The sequence below is a fragment of the Pyrus communis genome, chromosome 9, assembly GCF_041283825.1.
Source record: "Pyrus communis isolate YQ-2024b chromosome 9, ASM4128382v1, whole genome shotgun sequence".
NCBI classification, from domain to species: Eukaryota; Viridiplantae; Streptophyta; class Magnoliopsida; order Rosales; family Rosaceae; genus Pyrus; species Pyrus communis.
This window is the reverse complement of record NC_142573.1, coordinates 8,004,314-8,024,147: the sequence shown is the minus strand read 5'-3', so window position 1 is coordinate 8,024,147 and position 19,834 is coordinate 8,004,314. Positions and strand designations below refer to the sequence as shown.

At 40.4% G+C, this 19,834-nt stretch overlaps 2 protein-coding genes and 1 long non-coding RNA gene across 3 annotated transcripts; all 3 read left to right on the top strand.

Annotated features, from left to right (window-relative positions):
- The first annotated feature begins 255 nt into the window (after positions 1-255).
- On the top strand, positions 256-2,112 carry LOC137739463 (7-deoxyloganetin glucosyltransferase-like). The gene is made up of 2 exons (XM_088699426.1): positions 256-823; positions 1,022-2,112. The coding sequence occupies exons 1-2, from the start codon at positions 289-291 to the stop codon at positions 1,951-1,953; spliced, it is 1,467 nt and encodes a 488-aa protein (XP_088555552.1). The 5' UTR covers positions 256-288; the 3' UTR covers positions 1,954-2,112.
- A 5,003-nt stretch (positions 2,113-7,115) lies between these two features.
- LOC148694165 (uncharacterized) lies at positions 7,116-7,893 on the top strand. The gene is made up of 3 exons (XR_015966583.1): positions 7,116-7,174; positions 7,272-7,341; positions 7,479-7,893. It is a non-coding gene; the product is annotated as an uncharacterized LOC148694165 (long non-coding RNA).
- A 3,034-nt stretch (positions 7,894-10,927) lies between these two features.
- On the top strand, positions 10,928-13,051 carry LOC137739461 (7-deoxyloganetin glucosyltransferase-like). Its single transcript, XM_068479034.2, has 2 exons — positions 10,928-11,436; positions 11,682-13,051. Exons 1-2 carry the CDS (start codon positions 10,932-10,934, stop codon positions 12,611-12,613), a joined length of 1,437 nt encoding a protein of 478 aa, XP_068335135.2. The 5' UTR covers positions 10,928-10,931; the 3' UTR covers positions 12,614-13,051.
- The last annotated feature ends 6,783 nt before the right edge of the window (positions 13,052-19,834 follow it).

Below are 19,834 nucleotides of genomic sequence, written 5' to 3'. Positions count from 1 at the left end.
ATGTTGCAAAGATTTAAAAAAATCCTTGTGGTTTATAATCTGATTAGGTCATAGAAAAGACACATGAATGAGCCAAGAGGACAAACTGTCGACATGTGCCAAAGAGATTAAAATCCTTTGGTAGTAAGACATTTTCAACTGCCGGCTGAAAGAGCAAAATTACAAAAGGCAAACCCCAACCCAACCGTCCATTACTTATCTGACTCATCGTCATCTGTACAAGTACAAAGTAGACCAAAATATATATGTAGCAGTACTGTCTTCCAGTAGAGATACACACAATCTAATATGAGTAGTTCCACTGCAGTAGTAGGTTATAAGCCTCATACTGTATGTACTCCACTTCCACTTCAAAGCCATATAAAGGCAATGCTTAAATTAGCAAAGCTCCTCCACCATAGAGGTTTTCACATAACCTTTGTCAACACCGAGTACAACCATAAGCGCTTTCTTAAATCTCTCAGCCCCAACTCCCTCGATGGCTTGCCAGATTTTCAGTACAAAACAATCCCAGATGGTCTTCCAGTAAGTTCAGATACCGACGAGGATGCCCCTCAAGATATCACTTTGCTTCTTGATTGCATCAGAAACGATTTCTTGGCTCCGTTTTGTAACCTTCTCAACAAACTCAATGACAACACAAATGGTTTTGGTAGTCCTCCAGTGACTTGTTTGGTGTCAGATGGGTTTATGACATCCACCATCACAGCTGCTGAAGAGCTTGGAATCCCTATCGCGCTCTTCTTTACTTTAGCTGCAGTTGGCTTCATGGGATCTAAACAATATTCTGTTTTGGTGGAAAAGGGACTAGCGCCCCTCAAAGGTGAAAAAAACGTTGAATCAATTATTGCTCAATCTATGATTAAATACTGCTTGCCAATTTTTTAAATACTGGAGCAAATGTGCTCCCTCATATGCACCAATGTTTGAATCCCTCTCCACGCAGTTTAATTAGATTAGTTTAAAGTATATCATTGTATAAATAAAGTGATGAAATTTGTCTTACGTTGTTGTGTTGTAGATGAGAGCTGCTTGACAAATGGATGTTTGGACATGGTAATAGATTGGATTCCAGGAATGAAGGATATCCGTTTAAGGGATCTCCCGGGCTGCTTTCGAACTACAGATCCAAATGACATTGTGTTTAACTTTGCCATGGAAGCAGTGGATAGAGTTGATAAAGCTTCCGCAGTTGTTGTTCATACTTTTGATGCGTTGGAGCCAGATGTTTTGGATGCTCTCTCATCTATGCCTCCACCTGTTTACGCCATTGGCCCTCTCCAGTTGCTTCTCTATCGATTACCGAAAGATCCTTTGAAACATATGGGATACAGTCTATGGAAAGAAGAAACTGGGTGCCTGGAATGGCTAAACGATAAGGCCCCGAACTCGGTTCTTTATGTGAATTTTGGCAGTATAGCAGTCATGACACCACAACAGCTTGTTGAGTTTGGTTGGGGACTTGCAAATAGTAAGCTTCCATTCTTGTGGGTAATTAGGCCTGATCTGGTTGTTGGCGAATCAGCAATTTTGCCGCCTGAGTTTGAGTTCGAAACCAAAGAAGGAGGCGTAATATTAAGTTGGTGCCCGCAAGAGCAAGTCCTTAACCACCCATCCGTCGGAGGGTTTTTGAGACACATCGGTTGGAATTCAACGATTGAGAGCTTGTCTTCAGGAGTACCTATGCTGTGTTGGCCAGTCCTTGCCGAGCAATACACAAACTGTTACTACACTTGCAATGAGTGGGGCAGTGGATTGGAGATTGATAGTGATGTGAAGAGAGATGAAGTGGAGAAGCTTATTAGAGAGTTGATGGAGGGAGAGAAGGGCAAGAAAATGAAAATTATGGCCATGGAGTGGAAGAAACTTGCGGAAGAATCTACAGGTCCACATGGTTCTTCATCCAAAAACTTAGAGAACTTGGTGAATCAAGTTCTATTGAGAAAAAGCTAGAATTATCCATTAGAATGTTATTAAACTTGTTGCTAATGCTATTGTTGTGGGTAGCAGTATTTACTGTGCAGAGGTTATTGTCTCAATAAATAAGAAAAATGTCACCGTCTTGGACTTCAATTTACTAACTTTAATCTTTGGACGCTTATGTACCTTCCATCCGGTGATTGCTACTATTTTGTATTTCTTTGTGGTTACTTTAAGAGAAGAAGAAGAAGATGGCAGCCAATTTACATAGTGATACATAGAAAAGACCAAACTATGATACGCGAGTTGGTTAGGACAGCGTTTGCACCCAAAGTTCGAATATCTTTCCATGAGATTCTAATAGTACCATATAGTTGAAGAAAGAGAGACTATCATAATTCTGATCATGTCTTTAACCATTTTTTGGTTTTAATTAGGATGAATGATAGGATTTTTAGTACATGCACAAAAAGGGTTAAAATCACGTAAAATACTTGCAAGAGTACAAAGAAATTGTAATATAATCGCTCATGCAAGGTCGTTATCTATCAGGATTGTTTGACTAATTTGTAATCAAACTAATTCTTAAATAATTATTTAAAACAGATTTTATCAAAGATTTGAGATTTTTGAATTTTAAGACTAAATTAACAATAAAAAGAAATTTGGAAATAATGGCAGCAAAGAAGGAAAACATTTTTAAATTAAATCAATTATGGGAAAGACTAGGGTTTTGCCGTCACCATTAACAATCTTATGCAATTTTGCCAATTATTTATGAATTTTCACATACATGATTTGAATGTTAGCTTTTCCTAATGTGTATTTTCCTTGTGATGTTCAAGTGAAAACGTATATTTAACATGCAACCCGTCTGTGATTTCAGATCAAATATAAACATGCAAGACTCATTAAGTTTTGTGAAAACCCTTTGAAAAACCATGCAACCCTTAAGAGAGTGGTGTTCGCCTTAAGTGAACTTACAATTACCAATTACAAAAAGCCTTCCTCAATTTCAGGGTGATGTTCCAATCAAAATTGCATCAAATTACTCGTCTAAATATCCTAATGGTGAACAATCATTAAAATATATAGATAGTTTAGTCACGGTGATTAATAATTCAAAGCAAGTATGCATCCATTCATAAGAAAATTAATAAAATCACATATTCATGCTAAGGCTCATGGCCTCACCCTAACAAAAGAAATTAGTTATGCGTACTCATAATAAAAACCAAAGAAAATATCATTAACTAGAAAAATGTTGAAAACACCTTATAGCTAAAAAGTCTGAAATTCTCCAAAGCTTTGCTAAGTTAGAGAACCTTAATGGTCAAAAAGCCTTATTTATACTACCACAAATTAAAATCCCTATTAGAAAAGGTTTTCTAAAAATTAGGAAATAAAATAATAAAATGATAACTTAAAAACACACTTCAAGTCTGACTAAGAAATTTGCCTAGCAGAGAAATAGCCACGTTTCTGAATCTTCAAGGCCTCAAAATAGGCCCAAAACGAATCAAATTAAAGATTATAACCTCCTCTTCAAGTCCAGCCCAAAAGTCACAAACAAGCTCTGTAGCCCAATCTGCCAGCACTGCGCACTGGGCATAATTAATTTGCCACAATGACATGTTTTAGGATAAAATTATGAAATTTTGACACACCCTCTTAACAGACTCACGAACCCGCTTCAATTGGAATCACTCAAAAATTCCACCGTTTGATTACTTTACGTTTAGAACAAATTTACAGGTCCTAAATTGAAAACACATAACAAAACACCAAAATATACCAAGAATAGGAAAAAATATATAGTATAAAATTGACTATGAATAAGAGCTACATGAACGAGCACAGAGGACAAAGAGAAATTGTCACACACACACACACACACACACATATATATATATATATATATATATATTTCTTCAATCAAGAATAGAAAGACGAAGCAGGAACAGACTTGTCCTTTGGTCGAGCTTGCTTCACTTCCTGAACCCTCACCACTTTCGAGGGTCTTGACGTTATAACTTTTCAAGATGGATCTAAAGCTTTCAAGATGAAGATGGGCTGGATGCTCCTTGCTTGTGGAGCAGTATACCACATGCCCAAAAAAAAGAAGTGGTAAGCAATACCCCTCATGCTGGAAGTAGTTCGCTTCCACTTTTTTTCTGTTGAGAGTAAATCTCAAATTGACGAGATGAGGGATCTTGCATGTGCTTATAAGTATTTGGGTTACTCCCCATATTACTAATTGGTTTTATGATGGATCTTCAACTTTCTTCACTTCCAAGCCATGTAATGGCAATGCTAAAACTTGCAAAGCTCCTTCACCACAATGGCTTCCACATAACATTTGTCAAATAGTAATCCTCCAATGACTTGTATATATGGTTTCAGATGGTTTTATGACATCCACTCTCAAAAGCTTTGAATAGTACCATATAGTTGAAAATGCTCCTAAATCACTTTATGGCTCCAGTGTTGTTAATCCAAACTGAAGATGTCACTGATTGTCAACACTGTTTTTGAGTTAAAAGGAGCCTCTTTTGTTGCAGAATCTTATCTATTTAAAGATGAAACCTCAACTACGCAGTTCTTCCTAATAATACTAATCATTTCCAGGTTGACTAATTTCAAATGAAAAATCATGTGGTCCTTGAATGACGCTCCCTATTCCAACCAAAAGACTCCCTTTCTCAAGTTGTATGTGTACATGCATCCACGCAAACATAAAGAATTGCAATTCTTCCTTTGAACCTGTTTGTTCCCTAAATTCGCCATGGGCCTTGCAGGCATGCCAGGAATTTACTCAAACATGAAATTGGTGGGTGTGGGCGTGCCACTACTAGATGCCGTTAGTAGACGGGTTTTGAATGATTGAGGTTGCACCCTGAGTTTGACTTCAAACCAAGAGATTGTGCCATTGAGTAGGAGTGACTCAAATTAAGGTTCTTTGTTTGCCTTAAAGATAAGGACTTCACTTATATGGAGTGATGGAACAATATGTAAATGACAAGTTGCTAGAAATGTAAATGACTGAGGAAAGTAAATGACTGGTATTGTAGATTTCTTGTAATCTAAATGACTGAAAATGAGTTGTACATGAACTACAAATGAGATCGATTGAAATAACTTGTCCTGGGATTTACGGAACAAAAAGGGTATTTTTGTATTTTCACTAAGTTTGAGGATTTTTGACTTTTAAAAATGGTTTTTAGGTCTTAAATAGTGTGTCCAAGGGGGCCGACCCCCTGATTTGTGTCCCCCGGTCTCTTTATACCTTCTCTCTCAGTTTTCTTTTCTCCCTCATTTTCCCTTATCACTTCCTTTCAGCTCTCTCTATCTCAGCCCTCTCTGAGGGTTCTTCTCGTCAACAAACTGCACCACAACAACATCAACATCTCCATTAACACCCTAGTGAGCTAGAATCGAAAGAGAACACCCCGAAACCCTCCCTTCCTCTCGGCCTACACTGTTCATCGAAGTTCTCCGGCAAGTATTCTCCTCCTCCGACGAAAGTTAGCCTTGAACCTTGTCCAAAAGTTGTAGATCATGTCTTACTGTATGTTTGGAAGTGGTTTTAAGAAGTTTTATCGATGTTTGGACGTAGGAACCTCACGGGGGAAAACTTCCCTAGTTTTCCAACGTGCACCGCCTCTTTAAAGTAATTTCCAGCCAAACCACAGTGAGTTGGCTGGCCTGAAAGGTATCAATCTCTTCGTCTCGCAGAGAACTACAACTTTCCTTTTTGTTTCACCCAATTTCATTGAGTATTGAAGAAGTTATACTCATTTGAATCATACCCAGTTTCTGGCGACCTTCGTAACTTTCGAGATATTTTTCGGCCAAACCACGGTGCTTTAGACATCATGTGAAGTACCATTCTCTTCGTCTCTTCGAGAACTATGATTTTTGTTTTTTGAATCACTCAATTTCGTTGAGTATTGGCAAAGTTATTAACGTTTAAAGTTTATTCAGTTTTCCGCCCGAAATCCAGCCTTCTTCTTCTTGAGGTCTGGCGACCCACCAAACCCAGGCCCTTCGGGCCGTTCCTGCCAAGCCCAAAACCTTGGGCAGCCCAACCCAACCCTTTTATTTCTTTTATTTTTTATTATTTTGTTAATTTAAAGGCCTTTGGGCCATTTCCCTTTAGGGCCTTAGGTCCATGCACTTTAAACCTAAACCCTTTGAATTTAGGCCTTTGGGCATAGGACCTTTCAGCCCAAACTCACCAACCCAGCCCATATCCGGTTGGAATATTCCAAAGAATATTCTTTGAAATATTCCTGGTATATTCTCTAGAATATTCTTAGGTTGACATTTTACGAAATTTATCCAGGACCCTTTTTAGGGTAATTTGACGTCCTGAATCCGTTTCCGACATCCGTTTTCCCAAATTCAATTGTCTTAATAGAGTTTTATTAATTGTACCCTTTATGTGCTTAGGGATAATTATTTGTGATGTTTTCGTGTTCGTTAGTTTTGAGTGGCTGTTCGGCGGCTACGTATCTGTGAATGGACCTCTTATAAAATGCATGTTTTAATAGTAGAAATGCATACATGAGAAGCATGATTTACTGAATACATTTGTAAACATTTTATGAGAAATTGATTAACATGCTTACTGTGGCTACTTTGAATTATTACTAATTTTCCTATAGCCCATGTTCTTTATAGAATATCTGATGGATGACGATATAATATTTAGAACATGTTTTTGAACACCTCTTTATAATATAGATGGTGGATGACTTTATACTATGAAGTTGATTTTGAGATATATATATATATATATATATGTTCAATGGTTTTGTGCGTACCTAGTGATCACTATATGCCTATTTGGCAATGATGATTATATTGGCTTCGTGCTGGGCATAGGTTAGGCCTGTTTGGCAAGTGATGATGATATGCATGTTTGGCAAGTGATAGATATGCATGTTTGGCCTGTTTGGCAAGTGATGATGATATGCATGTTTGGCAAGTTATAGATATGCACGTTTGGCAAGTGATGATGATGATATGCCTGTTTGGCAAGTGATGATGATATGCATGTTTGGCAAGTGATAAATATGCATGTTTGGCAAGTGATAGATATGTCTATTTGGCAAATGAAGGTTACTGATACTGATACCACTAGTAGCACACTATATATGAGACATGTTTTATGGAAAGGTTTTATGGCATGCTAGGGTATTCGGAAAAACCTATTACTTATGATACTATTATGTTTTCATAAAACCTGGGGGTTAGTATGTTGATAACTGCTTTATTATATATATATATATATATATATATATATATATCAACTTGGTCCACTCATGTTTGTTTTGCACCCCCTTCAGGACTTAGAATTAAGGCGTACAATCATGGCATCAAGGCACTTTCGCATTGGCATTTTTGAGTCATCTCGGCGTAGGACCCATTCTTTTATTCATTCAATTTTATATTATTTCCTTTAGTATTCTAGTTAGTTGATGCTCTAAACACATTCCTTTAGTGCTTATTCTTCATAATTAAATTTATAAGTTTTATTTATTCCTTTTTCTCAGCAATTGCATTCAATAAATGGTTTTCATCACCCTCGGGTGTCGGCCAGCACGTGCCTATCCTGGTAATTCGGGGAATATTGGGATCGGGGCATGTCATCGATACTACTAGTGAGCAGTAGAGCTAATAAACAAGGAAAGCAATGGATGCTTGGCTAAAACTAAATGTCTACAAGGAAGCTGATGAGCTGATTTGAGTAGAGTTGATAGATTGGTTGTTTGAGTGTCCATAATCCTTGCTGAGAACAATAGACTTGCCCGAAAGAAACTTCACTGCCAGATTACATGTGAAATGATATTAAAAATGGCAACTTGTACTTCCACCACATGTTTTCACCACATGTCTCCACTACTTGTAATATACTAATAATTAAAAGAAGTAAGGTGGCTTGTTTCCCCACATGTCCACTTCCATGTTCGTATGTTGCCTGCATGGTCTCTTCTCATCCAAAAGCAAACATTTGTCTTGATTAAACAAATCTCTTGGCAAACCTCCACCACCCAAACAAAAGGGAAAAACAATATTATAATGTTTAAACTATCCCACTTGCAACCAAATATCTCTCCAAGTTCAATGTTTTGCCCATCATTCTCCAAATGCCATATTTAGCCCGAATGACCCAAATGAGTAAAAATGGGTACATTTTAGATGCAAACAGAACAATTTATCTGATTGTTTTTCCATCCTCATTTCCTTTTTATCCAATGCATCCTCATTTCCTTCATATGCCACGGCTTCAATCAAACAACCAGCTTCTCACAAACCTCAAATGCAATACGTGTCCCGAAAGAATCCATTAACTGGGGAGCTTTATTTCTCCTCTGAGTTCATCGGAAAATGAGTTTGGGCTCCTGACCGTGGTAGGCTAAATGATAGGATGAGACAAAATCGTGATTGTGTTGTAGGAGTCTTATAGCTTTGCTTTCGTTGCTTGTCAAACTATTTAATTTTTAATAAAAACCTCCAAGATGATTATCATGATAAAAACCATCAATAATATCTTGAAGAATTATTAAAAACCTCTTTATTCTCGGAACTACCCGACGGTCCAAAATTCGTTTTATTCAATGGTCTTGATTGCACAGGCCAATGGTGTAATATTGAGAACAATATCCACAAGCACTAAAAAATTTCTTCCAAATATAGTCGGAAGAGCTTTTCATTGTTAGAAAGTGATCTTCTCCTCTCTACTGCACCTTAATCATGAGAACTATATGGGGAGTTTAGAGTTTGTGATGACTGAAGAATAAGCAGGGACATCAATTATTTATAAGTTTCAATCTAATAAAGTCCTACCCATAAACGGACCATACTAGAAACCCCTAATAGCCTATGACTGTACTATCAAAGCCTGCGAGGCTTTCTTAGCGCACAAGAAATCCCTTAATTACACTGAGTTAAATCCGGGTATAGCACTTAACTTGGTGCACAAGGAATGGTCATCATTAAACTCTAACCTTACCCGTTTCCTAAGTTAATGAAGCAGTACCAAAGAGGCCCGAAATACTTCCTTGGCCAATTTTCATTAAACAAACTATTGATGAGATTAATCTGCCTTCACTTGGATGTTGGTTGTATATGACAGCTGCTTGACAAAGAGATTTTTGGAACATGGTAATAGATTGGGTTCCAGTAATGAAGGGTATCAGGTTGAGGGGTCTCCTGTCTTGCTTTCAAATTACAGATCCGAATGACCTTGTGTGTTTACATTTCCCTTGGAAGAACTTGAAAGATTTCATGAAGCTTTAGCAGTTGTTTTGACGTATTCGAGCCGGAAGTTTTTATGACTGCTTTGTCATCTATGCCTCCGCCTGTTTATGCCATTGGCCCTCTCCAATTGCTTCTCAATCAATTTCCGAAAGACCCCTTGAAGCCTATGGGATATGGTTTGGGGAAAGAAGAAATCAAGTGCCTTGATGGTTAAGCGCCTTGATGGTTAAGCGCCAAGGCACGAAATTCAGTTGTTTATATGAATTTTGGCAGCTTACTATTCCTGATACCACAACAGCTTTTGGAGTTTGGTTGAATACTTGCAAAAGTAAGCTTCCCTTCTTGTGGGTAATTAGGCCTGATGTGGTTGTTGGTGAATCAGCAATTTTTCCACCAGAGTTTGAGTTTGAAACGAAAGAAAGAGGTCTAATAATGAGTTGGTGCCCGCAAGGGGAAGTCCCGAACCCTCCATCAGTTGTTGGGTTTTTGACGCACAGCAGTTGGAATTCAACTGTTGAGAGCAGGTCTGCAGGAGTGGCTCTTTATCATCCTAACTGAATGCTGATTACACATACACAATATTTTGGCATCTGTTTTCAACATTTTCAATTTTTTGCACCATTCTTGTTGAGTGCATCTTTGCTCACCCTCTATAAGTAGGGGTGATGCTCACCCCTCAATTGATTGCTGTTAGATTACTTTGGTTTAATTGATTTAACACACGAATCTTGAAATTTAAACTAGTTTAACTACAACCAATGCGGGGTGAGCATCTTCCTCAAAAATATACTCATTGTTGTTAGGCCGGTCTTGCCATTTCTCAATGAAAAATTAGTCGTTTGGAATTTGTTCAGATAATAGTATGCTTATGTAAATGAATACTAACACACGCGGATGTTCCACTTTGCTGAAAATCTTTGTGAACTGTTAGTTGATTCTGTTACAGTAACGACAGCCATTTTACTTTGGGAATTAATTCTGATCAGGTCTTTAATACCATTCTGGTTTTAAGTAGGATGATTAAGTCTGACAAAAAAAATTAGGATGATAAAGAGCCACATGAATGAGCAGAAAGGTCAAAGAGAAATTGTCACCACATTTGCCAAAGAGAACAAAAAAAAAATTAGGCTGAGAAAGAGCCAAAATGAATGAGCAGAAAGGTCAAACAGAAATTGTCAACACATGTGCCAAAGAGATCAAAGTACAAAGAGCAAACACAACCGTCCATTGTTTATCTGAGTCATTGTGAAGAAAGTTAAGGTTCTACTATAAAATCAATTGACAATATAAGGAGTAGTCCAATTTACTTCTAAACCCATGTAAGGTCTCTTCTTTCATCAATGTGGGACTCATTCTTAAGCCTAAAACATAGACAACACAATAGGTGCCGTGAAGTGCGTGTGGCTGTTTGCCTTCATAAGAGGGACAACCTGCTCTGCTCTAACACCATGAAGAAAGTTGAGGATCCACCATTAAACCAATTTACAATATAAGAAGTACCACAATTTACTTATAAGCCCATGAAATGTCTCTCCTCCTATCAATGTAAATCTTATATTTTTTACGTCCCCATCAAAGATATTTTATTAAAATCACTGAAATCTAAATCTATATAATTGTTGTATTAAATGATAGTTATTTTAGTATTTTTTTGTAAAACCATATTCATCCATTTTATATAATCATGTGTGCACTATCCATCCATATATAATCATGTCCTACACTAGAGATTCATACAATCTGAGATGACTAGTTCCATAGAAGTAGGAGGCAATAAGCCTCATGCTGTAATTACTCCGCTTCCACTTCCAAGCCATGTAAAGGCGATGCTTAAACTTGCAAAGCTCCTCCACCATAAAGGCTTTCACATAACCTTTATCAACACCGAGTACAACCATAAGCGCTTTCTCAAGTCTCTCGGCCCCAACTCCCTTGATGGATTGCCTGACTTTCGGTACGAAACAATCCCAGATGGCCTCTCAGATATCAATACCCGCCAAGACCTCCCCTTGCTTCTGGAGTCCATCGTAAAGAACTTCTTGGCTCCGTTCCGTAACCTCCTCAAGACACTGAAGGACAATAATCCTCCAGTGACTTGTATGGTTTCAGATGGTTTTTTGCCATCCACCATCACAGCTGCTCACGAGATTGGAGTTCCTATCGTAATCTTCTTTACTTTCGCTGCAGCCGGCTTCCTGGGCTCTAAACAATATCCTGTTTTGGTGGAAAAGGGACTTGCACCTTTAAAAGGTTAGAAATGTTGAAAATACATAATTTGTTATAATAATTTGAAGAAAGTTAATAAAAAATCTAAGCACTCGGAGGAGCTTCCTGAAGAAGCACATAACATGATTTTATTCTTCTACAACCCATAAACACTTTTAGCTCTTTCAGAAGCAGTCACAGATAGGCTCTAAATACTGCTTGTCAATTGTTAATTTAATAAATTATTGATCATGATATTAGGCCGCCTTACCTTGGGTGTTGTGTTGTAGATGAGAGCAGCTTGACAAACGGATTTTTGGACATGGCAATAGATTGGGTTCCGGGAATGAAGGGTATCCGGTTGAGGGATCTCCCAACTTGCTTTCGAACTACAGATCCGAATGACACTGTGTTTAAATTTTCCTTGGCAGCAGTGGAAGGAGTTCATGATGCTTCAGCTGTTGTTGTTCATACGTTTGATGCATTGGAGCCAGATGCTTTGAGTGCTTTGTCATCTATGCCTCCACCTGTTTATGCCATTGGCCCTCTCCAGTTGCTTCTGGATCAGCTACCAAAAGATCCTCTGAAGTCTATGGGGTATAGTCTATGGAAAGAAGAAACTGAGTGCCTCGAATGGTTAAACACCAAGGCGCAAAATTCAGTTGTTTACGTGAATTTTGGCAGCTTAATATTCCTCACGCCACAACAGATTTTGGAGTTTGGTTGGGGACTTGCAAATAGTAAGCTTCCCTTCTTGTGGGCAATTAGGCCTGATTTGGTTCTTGGTGAATCGGCAATTTTGCCACCTGAATTTGAACTTGAAACGAAAGAAAGAAGTCTCATACCGAGTTGGTGCCCTCAAGAGCAAGTCTTAAACCATCCGGCAGTTGGTGGGTTTTTGACACACAGCGGTTGGAATTCAACCATTGAGAGCTTGTGTGCAGGAGTGCCTATGCTCTGTTGGCCCATCTTTGCTGAGCAAACGACCAACTGTTACTATACATGCAATGATTGGGGCTGCGGTTTGGAGATTGAAAATGATGTCAAGAGAGATGATGTGGAGAAGCTTGTTAGAGAGTTAATGGAGGGCGAGAAGGGCAAGGAAATGAAAAATAAAGCCATGGAGTGGAAGAAACTTGCGGAAGAAGCTAGCAGTCCACATGGTTCTTCGTCAAGAACTTTAGATAATTTGGTGAATCAAGTTTTATTAAGAAAAAGCTAGATCATGTATCCATACATGATACATGGTTCTTCGTCAAGAATGTAACAAATTTGCAATGGAGGGACAAGCGGTGGGCTCCCCGAGAGTGTAGCACCCTTCGCCTTCGGGATTGAGAGTGTATCTTTCTACTCGATCCATTCCATGTTGAAATATCAAAGTTGTAAGGCTTTTACATGAGGAAGCCACCACAATAGTCAAATGAAGTGGCTAAAGCCAATAATACTTTAGACCACGGGCTGCAAAGCTTTAATTCGAGCCGTGTATAGGATGATTAGGGTTGGAAGGAATATCTTCAATATATATGCATTGTTTATGTAATTTAGTGTGAAGTGCTTGCGTGTAAAATATTTATTTTTTCTTGTTTCCTTGTCAAAATTCCAGCAAAACAGTCTCATGTTTGCCATCTCGTAACACTAATTAATCATAATATTTCATTCATCTCGACTGATTCAGAGCTTTCTATGAGATGCACGCACTCCTCCTTTGTGTTCTACACTGTAAGTGATACGAAGAAATCCGTCTTCATGCCTATACCTCATCCACTGCAGAAAGTTTTTGCGTTTTCATTGCACCAAACCATCAGCAGTAGATAACCTTACAACAATAATTACAACAATAATTTGGTAAATGTCAATGATGAGTTGATATTATACTATATATTTTACCCTATTCTTAGTATTAATTTATTGGTTATTTTGTAAGAAGTTTGATACTTTGAATTATATTTCTAATGTAGGACATTCGACTTCATCTGAAGCAAAACATGATGAACCAGATGAATTTTGGACTGATTTAAATTGGAGGACGTTCGTGCGTCTCTGTTTGGGCCCAAAATAATATTGTTGGGCTGAGTGTAGGTTTTTGCTCGGCCCAAAGCCGTGTCAAAAGTACTATGGGCTGTCTGGTGATTCCGAGCCATTCAGCAGGGATGGTCGAGTCATATCGCAAGAAGGAGTAGTTCAAATAAGCAAAGGGGTCGAGGAAGTCCTAGTGCAATTAGGATTCTCAACCACCAATGAATAAAGCCCTAAAAAGGGGTGAGTTCAAAGTCCTAGTGAGAGTAGGGTTGTTCGAAGCAAAGTTGGAACAAAACAAGGAATCTCAGTCCAGATATAAGTTTAATTCAAACTCAAGGAGGAGTTGGTGCTATAAATACACATCATCATGCAACAATTGAGGATCTGGAATTCAACACACAATTGCGATACGCAAAACCTCTCAAACATCTTGAGATTTTTCAATTTTCTTTTCCTCGCCGACACACCTTCAGTTTGGATAAACAACACTGTGAAGGCAACCAGCGAACACCTTCAGTTTGGATAAACAGCACTGTTGCCGTAGAATCAGCCGACTGATGAGCACCTTCAGTTTGGATAAACAGCACTGCTTCGAGGCCGACTGGTTACCTATCCAAGTCTCGGTCGAGAAGGGTTTTCGAATCCTTATTGGCAGAGGTCATCTTATAGCCTTCTCGGCGAAGTAAGGTGTTACGAGTCACGACATTCGGCATATTGGACGTCGAGTGATTTTATGATTGGATACTCACAAGTGAGTTTCAGAGTTCGGCATTTTGACGGCCGAACCACATTCATTATCAAGACATACGTCACCTTTGAATACTTATGTCCGTATAGTCTGGTGTTGATTCGACGTGTTTATACTCTTACGAATATAATCACTGTGACCGAATCCAGCGCCGACGATTTGTGAACTTCGCAGAACTAGCAGCCTTGTCTTCAGGCTCGAGAATCCAAAGGCCGAGATTTGTTCCTTCCTCGGCCGCAGTATCAAGATAAGGAAGTCAGCAACGCGCTCCACGTAACATCAACAAATTTTACTCCTCAGCCGAGCTCGACCGACGAGTTTGCACATCCCGCATTCAACCAAAGGATGTAGTTAGCTTATTAATTACTCGGCCTGCGCGCCATGTAGGCTTTGTAATTTTTAGGGTCAACATTTGGCACACCAGGTGGGACATTGTGCTAGACCTTCGGAGTTCATGACCATTGAGACACGGTCCGTAAAGAAGAAAACAATCATGGGAAAGTCGACAATTGACTTACCAATGCAAGGCCTTGGGCAAGATTTGCCTCAGGCGCAAAGTCCGATCATTGTTGCACCATCCAAGGCTACAAGTGCGACACGCTGAGATAAGGAAATTTGTCTCGGTGGACAGCCTCGTAACCCAGAAATTCCCAATCAAACGGCAGGAATTTTTGCTGAATGAATAGTGGAAGATTGCAACGAAGATGGTGGAGAGGGTTCTGATCCGCCAACTAGGTCGTTTCTTCAAAGATGACTCGATGAAAAATACCGACAGGTCGAGCAGTCGATTGGCCAGAAAATGAATGATTTACTAGACGCAATACGAAGCAACAGTGATACATAAACCAGGATGCTTGAACTGTTGGTCAGTAAAGCCTTCGGAGGTGGCCATGTCGGCCAACCTCGGCAGCCTTCCTTTACAAATGTTCCAGTACAAGCCGAGAAAGGATCCACTCGGCTATAACCAATTGACTTAGAGAAAATAAGCGGATCAGGCAATAGATCTGACAGACCAAGCCAGGGAGAAGAAGAAGCATCCGTCAATATGACCGAGGTCCAAAGAATGATCGACTCGACCCTAAAAAAATGGCCGAAGTTCCCAAAGTTCATCCACCCGCACCTAGCTTATGTAGAAAGGTTCGAATACCCTAGAGGCTTCAAGATCCCCGATTTCAATCTGTTCGCCGGATAGTCGTCCTTATCCTCGTTAGAACATGTGGCTCGGTTCACAGCGCAATGTGGAGACGTCAATAGTGACTTCCATAAACTACAGCTATTCAACTTTTCACTGACAGGGTCAGCTTTCACTTGGTATATTAATCTCCCACCAAACTCCGTCCAGAGTTGGGATGAATTGGTTGAGAAATTCCATGAACAATTTTATCGACCAGGGATGGAAATGTTCATTTCATCGTTGGCTAGGATGGCTCAAGCATCCGACAAATCCCCAATGGAATACTTAACAAGGTTCAAGTCCATCCGATGAATCCCCAATGGAATACTTAACAAGGTTCAAGTCGGCCAGGAATTGGTGCTGAGTACCTCTTCCTGAAGTTGAATTCGTCAGAATTACCCTGAACGGCCTGGACATGGAATATAAAAAGAAGTTTCTTGGGGCAAATATTCGAGATATGTACGAACTTGCTCAACATGTTGAGCAGTATGATTATTTGCTCCGAGAGGAAAAAATATCGAAGTCCCCATCCCGGGGAACATTATATAAGAATCCCACGGTTAGCTACGCATTGGCCGAAAGCGAGGACCCCCAGTATGTCAGTGTGGACGTGGTTGAAATAGTGATAGATAAACCATACATTTGCAAGGCGTTAGCTCAAGTAAGTCCCAAAGATACCAAGACCCGCTCAGCCGCCGAGGAGATGAGTAAAACATCGAAAGTTTACACTTTCGATATCACCAAAGCCGATGCAATTTTCGACCAGTTGTTGGTAGCAAAGATCATCAAACTTCGGCCCGAAGAATTGAAGGGCAAAACATATTGCAAGTACCATAATTCAAACAAGCATGCTACCAATAATTGCGTTGTGTTTCGAGACGCGATTCAAAATTGGATCGAGAAGGGTAAGCTAAAATTCCCGGAGAAACAGATGGCGGTCGACGTCAATCTTTTCCCCTCGACAACAATTGGTATGGTGGATGCTCATCTCCCTAAAAACAAAGGAAAAGGGAAGGCCGAATACGTTTCGGTGCAGCATGTCCGTAAGCAGAATGGTCAACCAAGACTGAAAATTGATTTATTTTCAAATGCACCACCTACGGAGCTCTCAGGGCCGGCCATCGATGAACCCATGTCAGGTTTTAGTTTCGAAGAAACTCATGAATCAATGGTTTTGTGCGACCACAGTAAAACACGAGTTGAACCTAAAAAGAGGGCATCTTCGGCACCAACTTCAGGCCCACCATCCACGACCGTTACAAAACCGCCAAAGCAACTCAGTGTCGGTCCACGACGCCAAGTGTTTGAAAGACTCGACCCACAGGTACAAGCAAAAGGCCTGGCCTCAGTCAGACGGCGTCTTGACTTTGACACACTATTCTATAATGAAGATTATTACTCATGCAACTCCAGCAGTTCGAGTTCGTCAGTCGATTAAAAAACCTTCAAACAGCCCAGGCCACGAGACCAACGTTGATACAGTTACAATTCTCCAACTGGCCTATATACAGCATTATCTAAGTCTCAAAAACGTCATCGCCAATGGATAGATTGCATGACTCGACAACAAGAAGCGCAGGCCAACTCGGCTAACCAGTGGCAGCCAAAAGAGGCAGTAAGAAGCGGTGACGATCGGTCGACCCCGACTATTATAACCGAATTACTTGAAGGAAAAAAGCCAGCTGCTCGCAACTTTGAAACCACCATTGAAGAATCCAAGAAACGCATAAGCTCCTTCTTCGGCCTGGGGAGATGAGAGCTCATCTCTAGCATTTTAGACAAGAGGCCGAAAAGAAACTGTCTCAGCTACCACCGTCGGAACCGTTAGTCAAAGTACGGCGCAATCTGCACCCTCCATTCCTTGGTGAATCCTTGGAGTACATGCGGGAATTTCATAAGAAATATTCCTCCAATGACTTATACGGACTACCCAAGGCATGTCAGGAAGCCCTCGACCTAACACAAACTTGCCCTAATGCCTAGCAAATTATCCAAAAAACTTTTGATCTAGCAACAAAAGCTAGGTTTCAGCATATACGTGAGGCTTGGGTCCTTCGCTTTGAGGTCGACCCCTACACAGATATTGACACCGCTGAATTACCTTTTTCACTCGAAGACCTTCAGCATTTGCGATATCATTTCAAAGTTTTCTCGGTCGTATCTTTGTTCGGCCTTACGGCCGATGAAGAAAATCGTGTGGCGCGTTTAGACGCGTACCTGGACACAAGGAACGCCCACATCGCCTACGAAGAACGAGCCCGTAAAATACTACAAGAACAAAATAAATATTCGTCAATAAACGCGCTCGAGGAAGATAACCAGAAAATGATAGATTCAGTTTATACGCCTCAGGAGCAGGTTCATACCGAAGCGCTAAATTGTCCAATTGAAGACGTTCCAACGACTGATACTACGTCTACTACTCTGGAAGACGACGACCAATACCCGATGGGTCCCTCGGTCCTCGAGCATATGGAGATCAATATGGTCCATGTCCTACCGACTAAGTTCCAACCAAGCACTCATCAGTTAAATTTCTTGGATGGGGATGTAATTGCCGAAGAAGCAACACAAGTGGATTTCGTCGCTACTGACGACGATGGGGAAATCCGTAAAGGCGACAACCTTAAGGCAGCCCTAACCTAATTATTTCCCTGTTCCACCTCTGTTAATCTCCAACATTTAAAGTCGTTATACGTCACGGCTCATATTGAAGGATATCCCATTTCTAAGGTGTTTGTCAACTGTGGAGCCATAGTCAATATCATGCTGATTTCCATCATGAAGGCATTACGTCGTTCCAATGACGAGCTTATCCCATCAGGGATAACGATGAGCAGCTTCATCGGCAACAAGTCTCAAACCAAATGAGTGCTCCCGTTGGAAGTCAGTGTTGCTGGTCGTCACCACATGACGACATTCTTTATAATTGACTCAAAGACTAACTATAATGCATTGCTCGGCCGCGATTGGATCCACCAAACCAGTTGCATTCCTTCATCACTATACCAAGTTCTTATCTTTTGGGACAGCAAATCGGTCGTAGTGCACTCAGCCGATAATCAGTCATTTGATACCAACATGATTCAAGCTCGCTATTATGACGACCATGTCGGCTATATCACCTTCCAAGGTTTTAACGAGGATGGACAGCCGACCAAAATTTCAGTTCAGAAAGCTATCGAGGTAGGCGCCAAGAGTGTACAACAGGATTCGACGAGACTCGGCTTGGCAGATCTAATTACCAATGCCGATGATTGACGCCACCAAACAAGAAAGGCGTCGGGCCACGGTTTTCGTCAACCATGGAACGTTTGCTGGCCCATTGGTACATCATTGCCAAGCAACCACATTCTGGCATAAACTTAATCGAAATTTTGGCCGAAGCGGATAATGGCCCCGTTCTATCGTTCGACAACGTTCAGGCCACACCAGCCGACCTTGAAGACAATCGGCCCCAAGTTAAAGACCCATTGGAAGAAATCAATGTTGGCACAACCGATGAGCCTCGACCATTGTTTATCAGTGGGTTATTACCACCTTCTATGAAGGTCGAGCTTTTTAAATTGCTTCATGAATTTAAAGATTGTTTCGCATGAAGTTATCACGAGATACTAGGCCTTGACTGAAACCTCGTCGAACATGAGTTACGCATTAAAGAAAGGTGTAAGCCTTTTCAACAACCCTCACGCCGGTTCTCGACCGAAGTACAACTCGGCATAAAGGACGAATTAGTTCGGCTTCTTAAAGCCGGGTTTATTTGGACCGCTCGGTACGTCGAATGGTTGGCCAATATCGTCCCGGTGTTAAAGAAAAGTGGAACTCTCCGCATTTGCATCGATTTCCGTAACTTAAATCTGGCCATTCCCAAGGATGAATACACAATGCCGATCTCGGATTTACTAATGGATGCTGCAGCCAATCATGAAATGCTAACCTTCATAGACGGCCATGCCGGTTACAACCAGATCTTTATCGCTGAGACTGACATCCATAAGACCGTCTTTCGTTGCCCGGGGGCACTCGGTACCTACGAATGAGTTGTCATGCCATTCGGCCTCAAGAACGCCGGCGCCATATACCAGCGAACCATGAATACGATATTCCACGACTTGATCGGTACGATCGTAGAGGTTTATATCAATGATGTGGTGGTGAAATCGACCAAATGCGCATTCGGTGTATCAACCTATACTTTTTTAGGTTTGTGCCGAGTGTAGGTTTGTGCTCGGCCCAAAGCCATGTCAAAAGTACTATGGGCTGTTTGGTGATTCCGGGCCATTCAGCAGAGATGGTCGAGTCATATCGCAAGAAAAAGTAGTTTAGATAAGCAAAGGGGTCAAGGAAGTCCTAGTGCAATTAGAATTCTCGACCAACAATGAATAAAGCCCTAAAAATGGGTGAGTTCAAAGTCCTGGAAGTAGGGTTGTTCAAAGCAAAGTTGGAACAAAACAAGGAATCCCAGTCTAGATATAAGTTTAATTCAAACTCAAGGAGGAGTT

Coding starts and splice junctions, on each gene's coding strand:
- LOC137739461 (XM_068479034.2), top strand. CDS start 10,932: ATGACTAGTTCCATAGAAGTAGGAGGCAATAAGCCTCATGCTGTAATT. Junction 11,437..11,681: donor GGGACTTGCACCTTTAAAAG/GTTAGAAATGTT, acceptor GTTGTGTTGTAG/ATGAGAGCAGCTTGACAAAC.
- LOC137739463 (XM_088699426.1), top strand. CDS start 289: ATGAGTAGTTCCACTGCAGTAGTAGGTTATAAGCCTCATACTGTATGT. Junction 824..1,021: donor GGGACTAGCGCCCCTCAAAG/GTGAAAAAAACG, acceptor GTTGTGTTGTAG/ATGAGAGCTGCTTGACAAAT.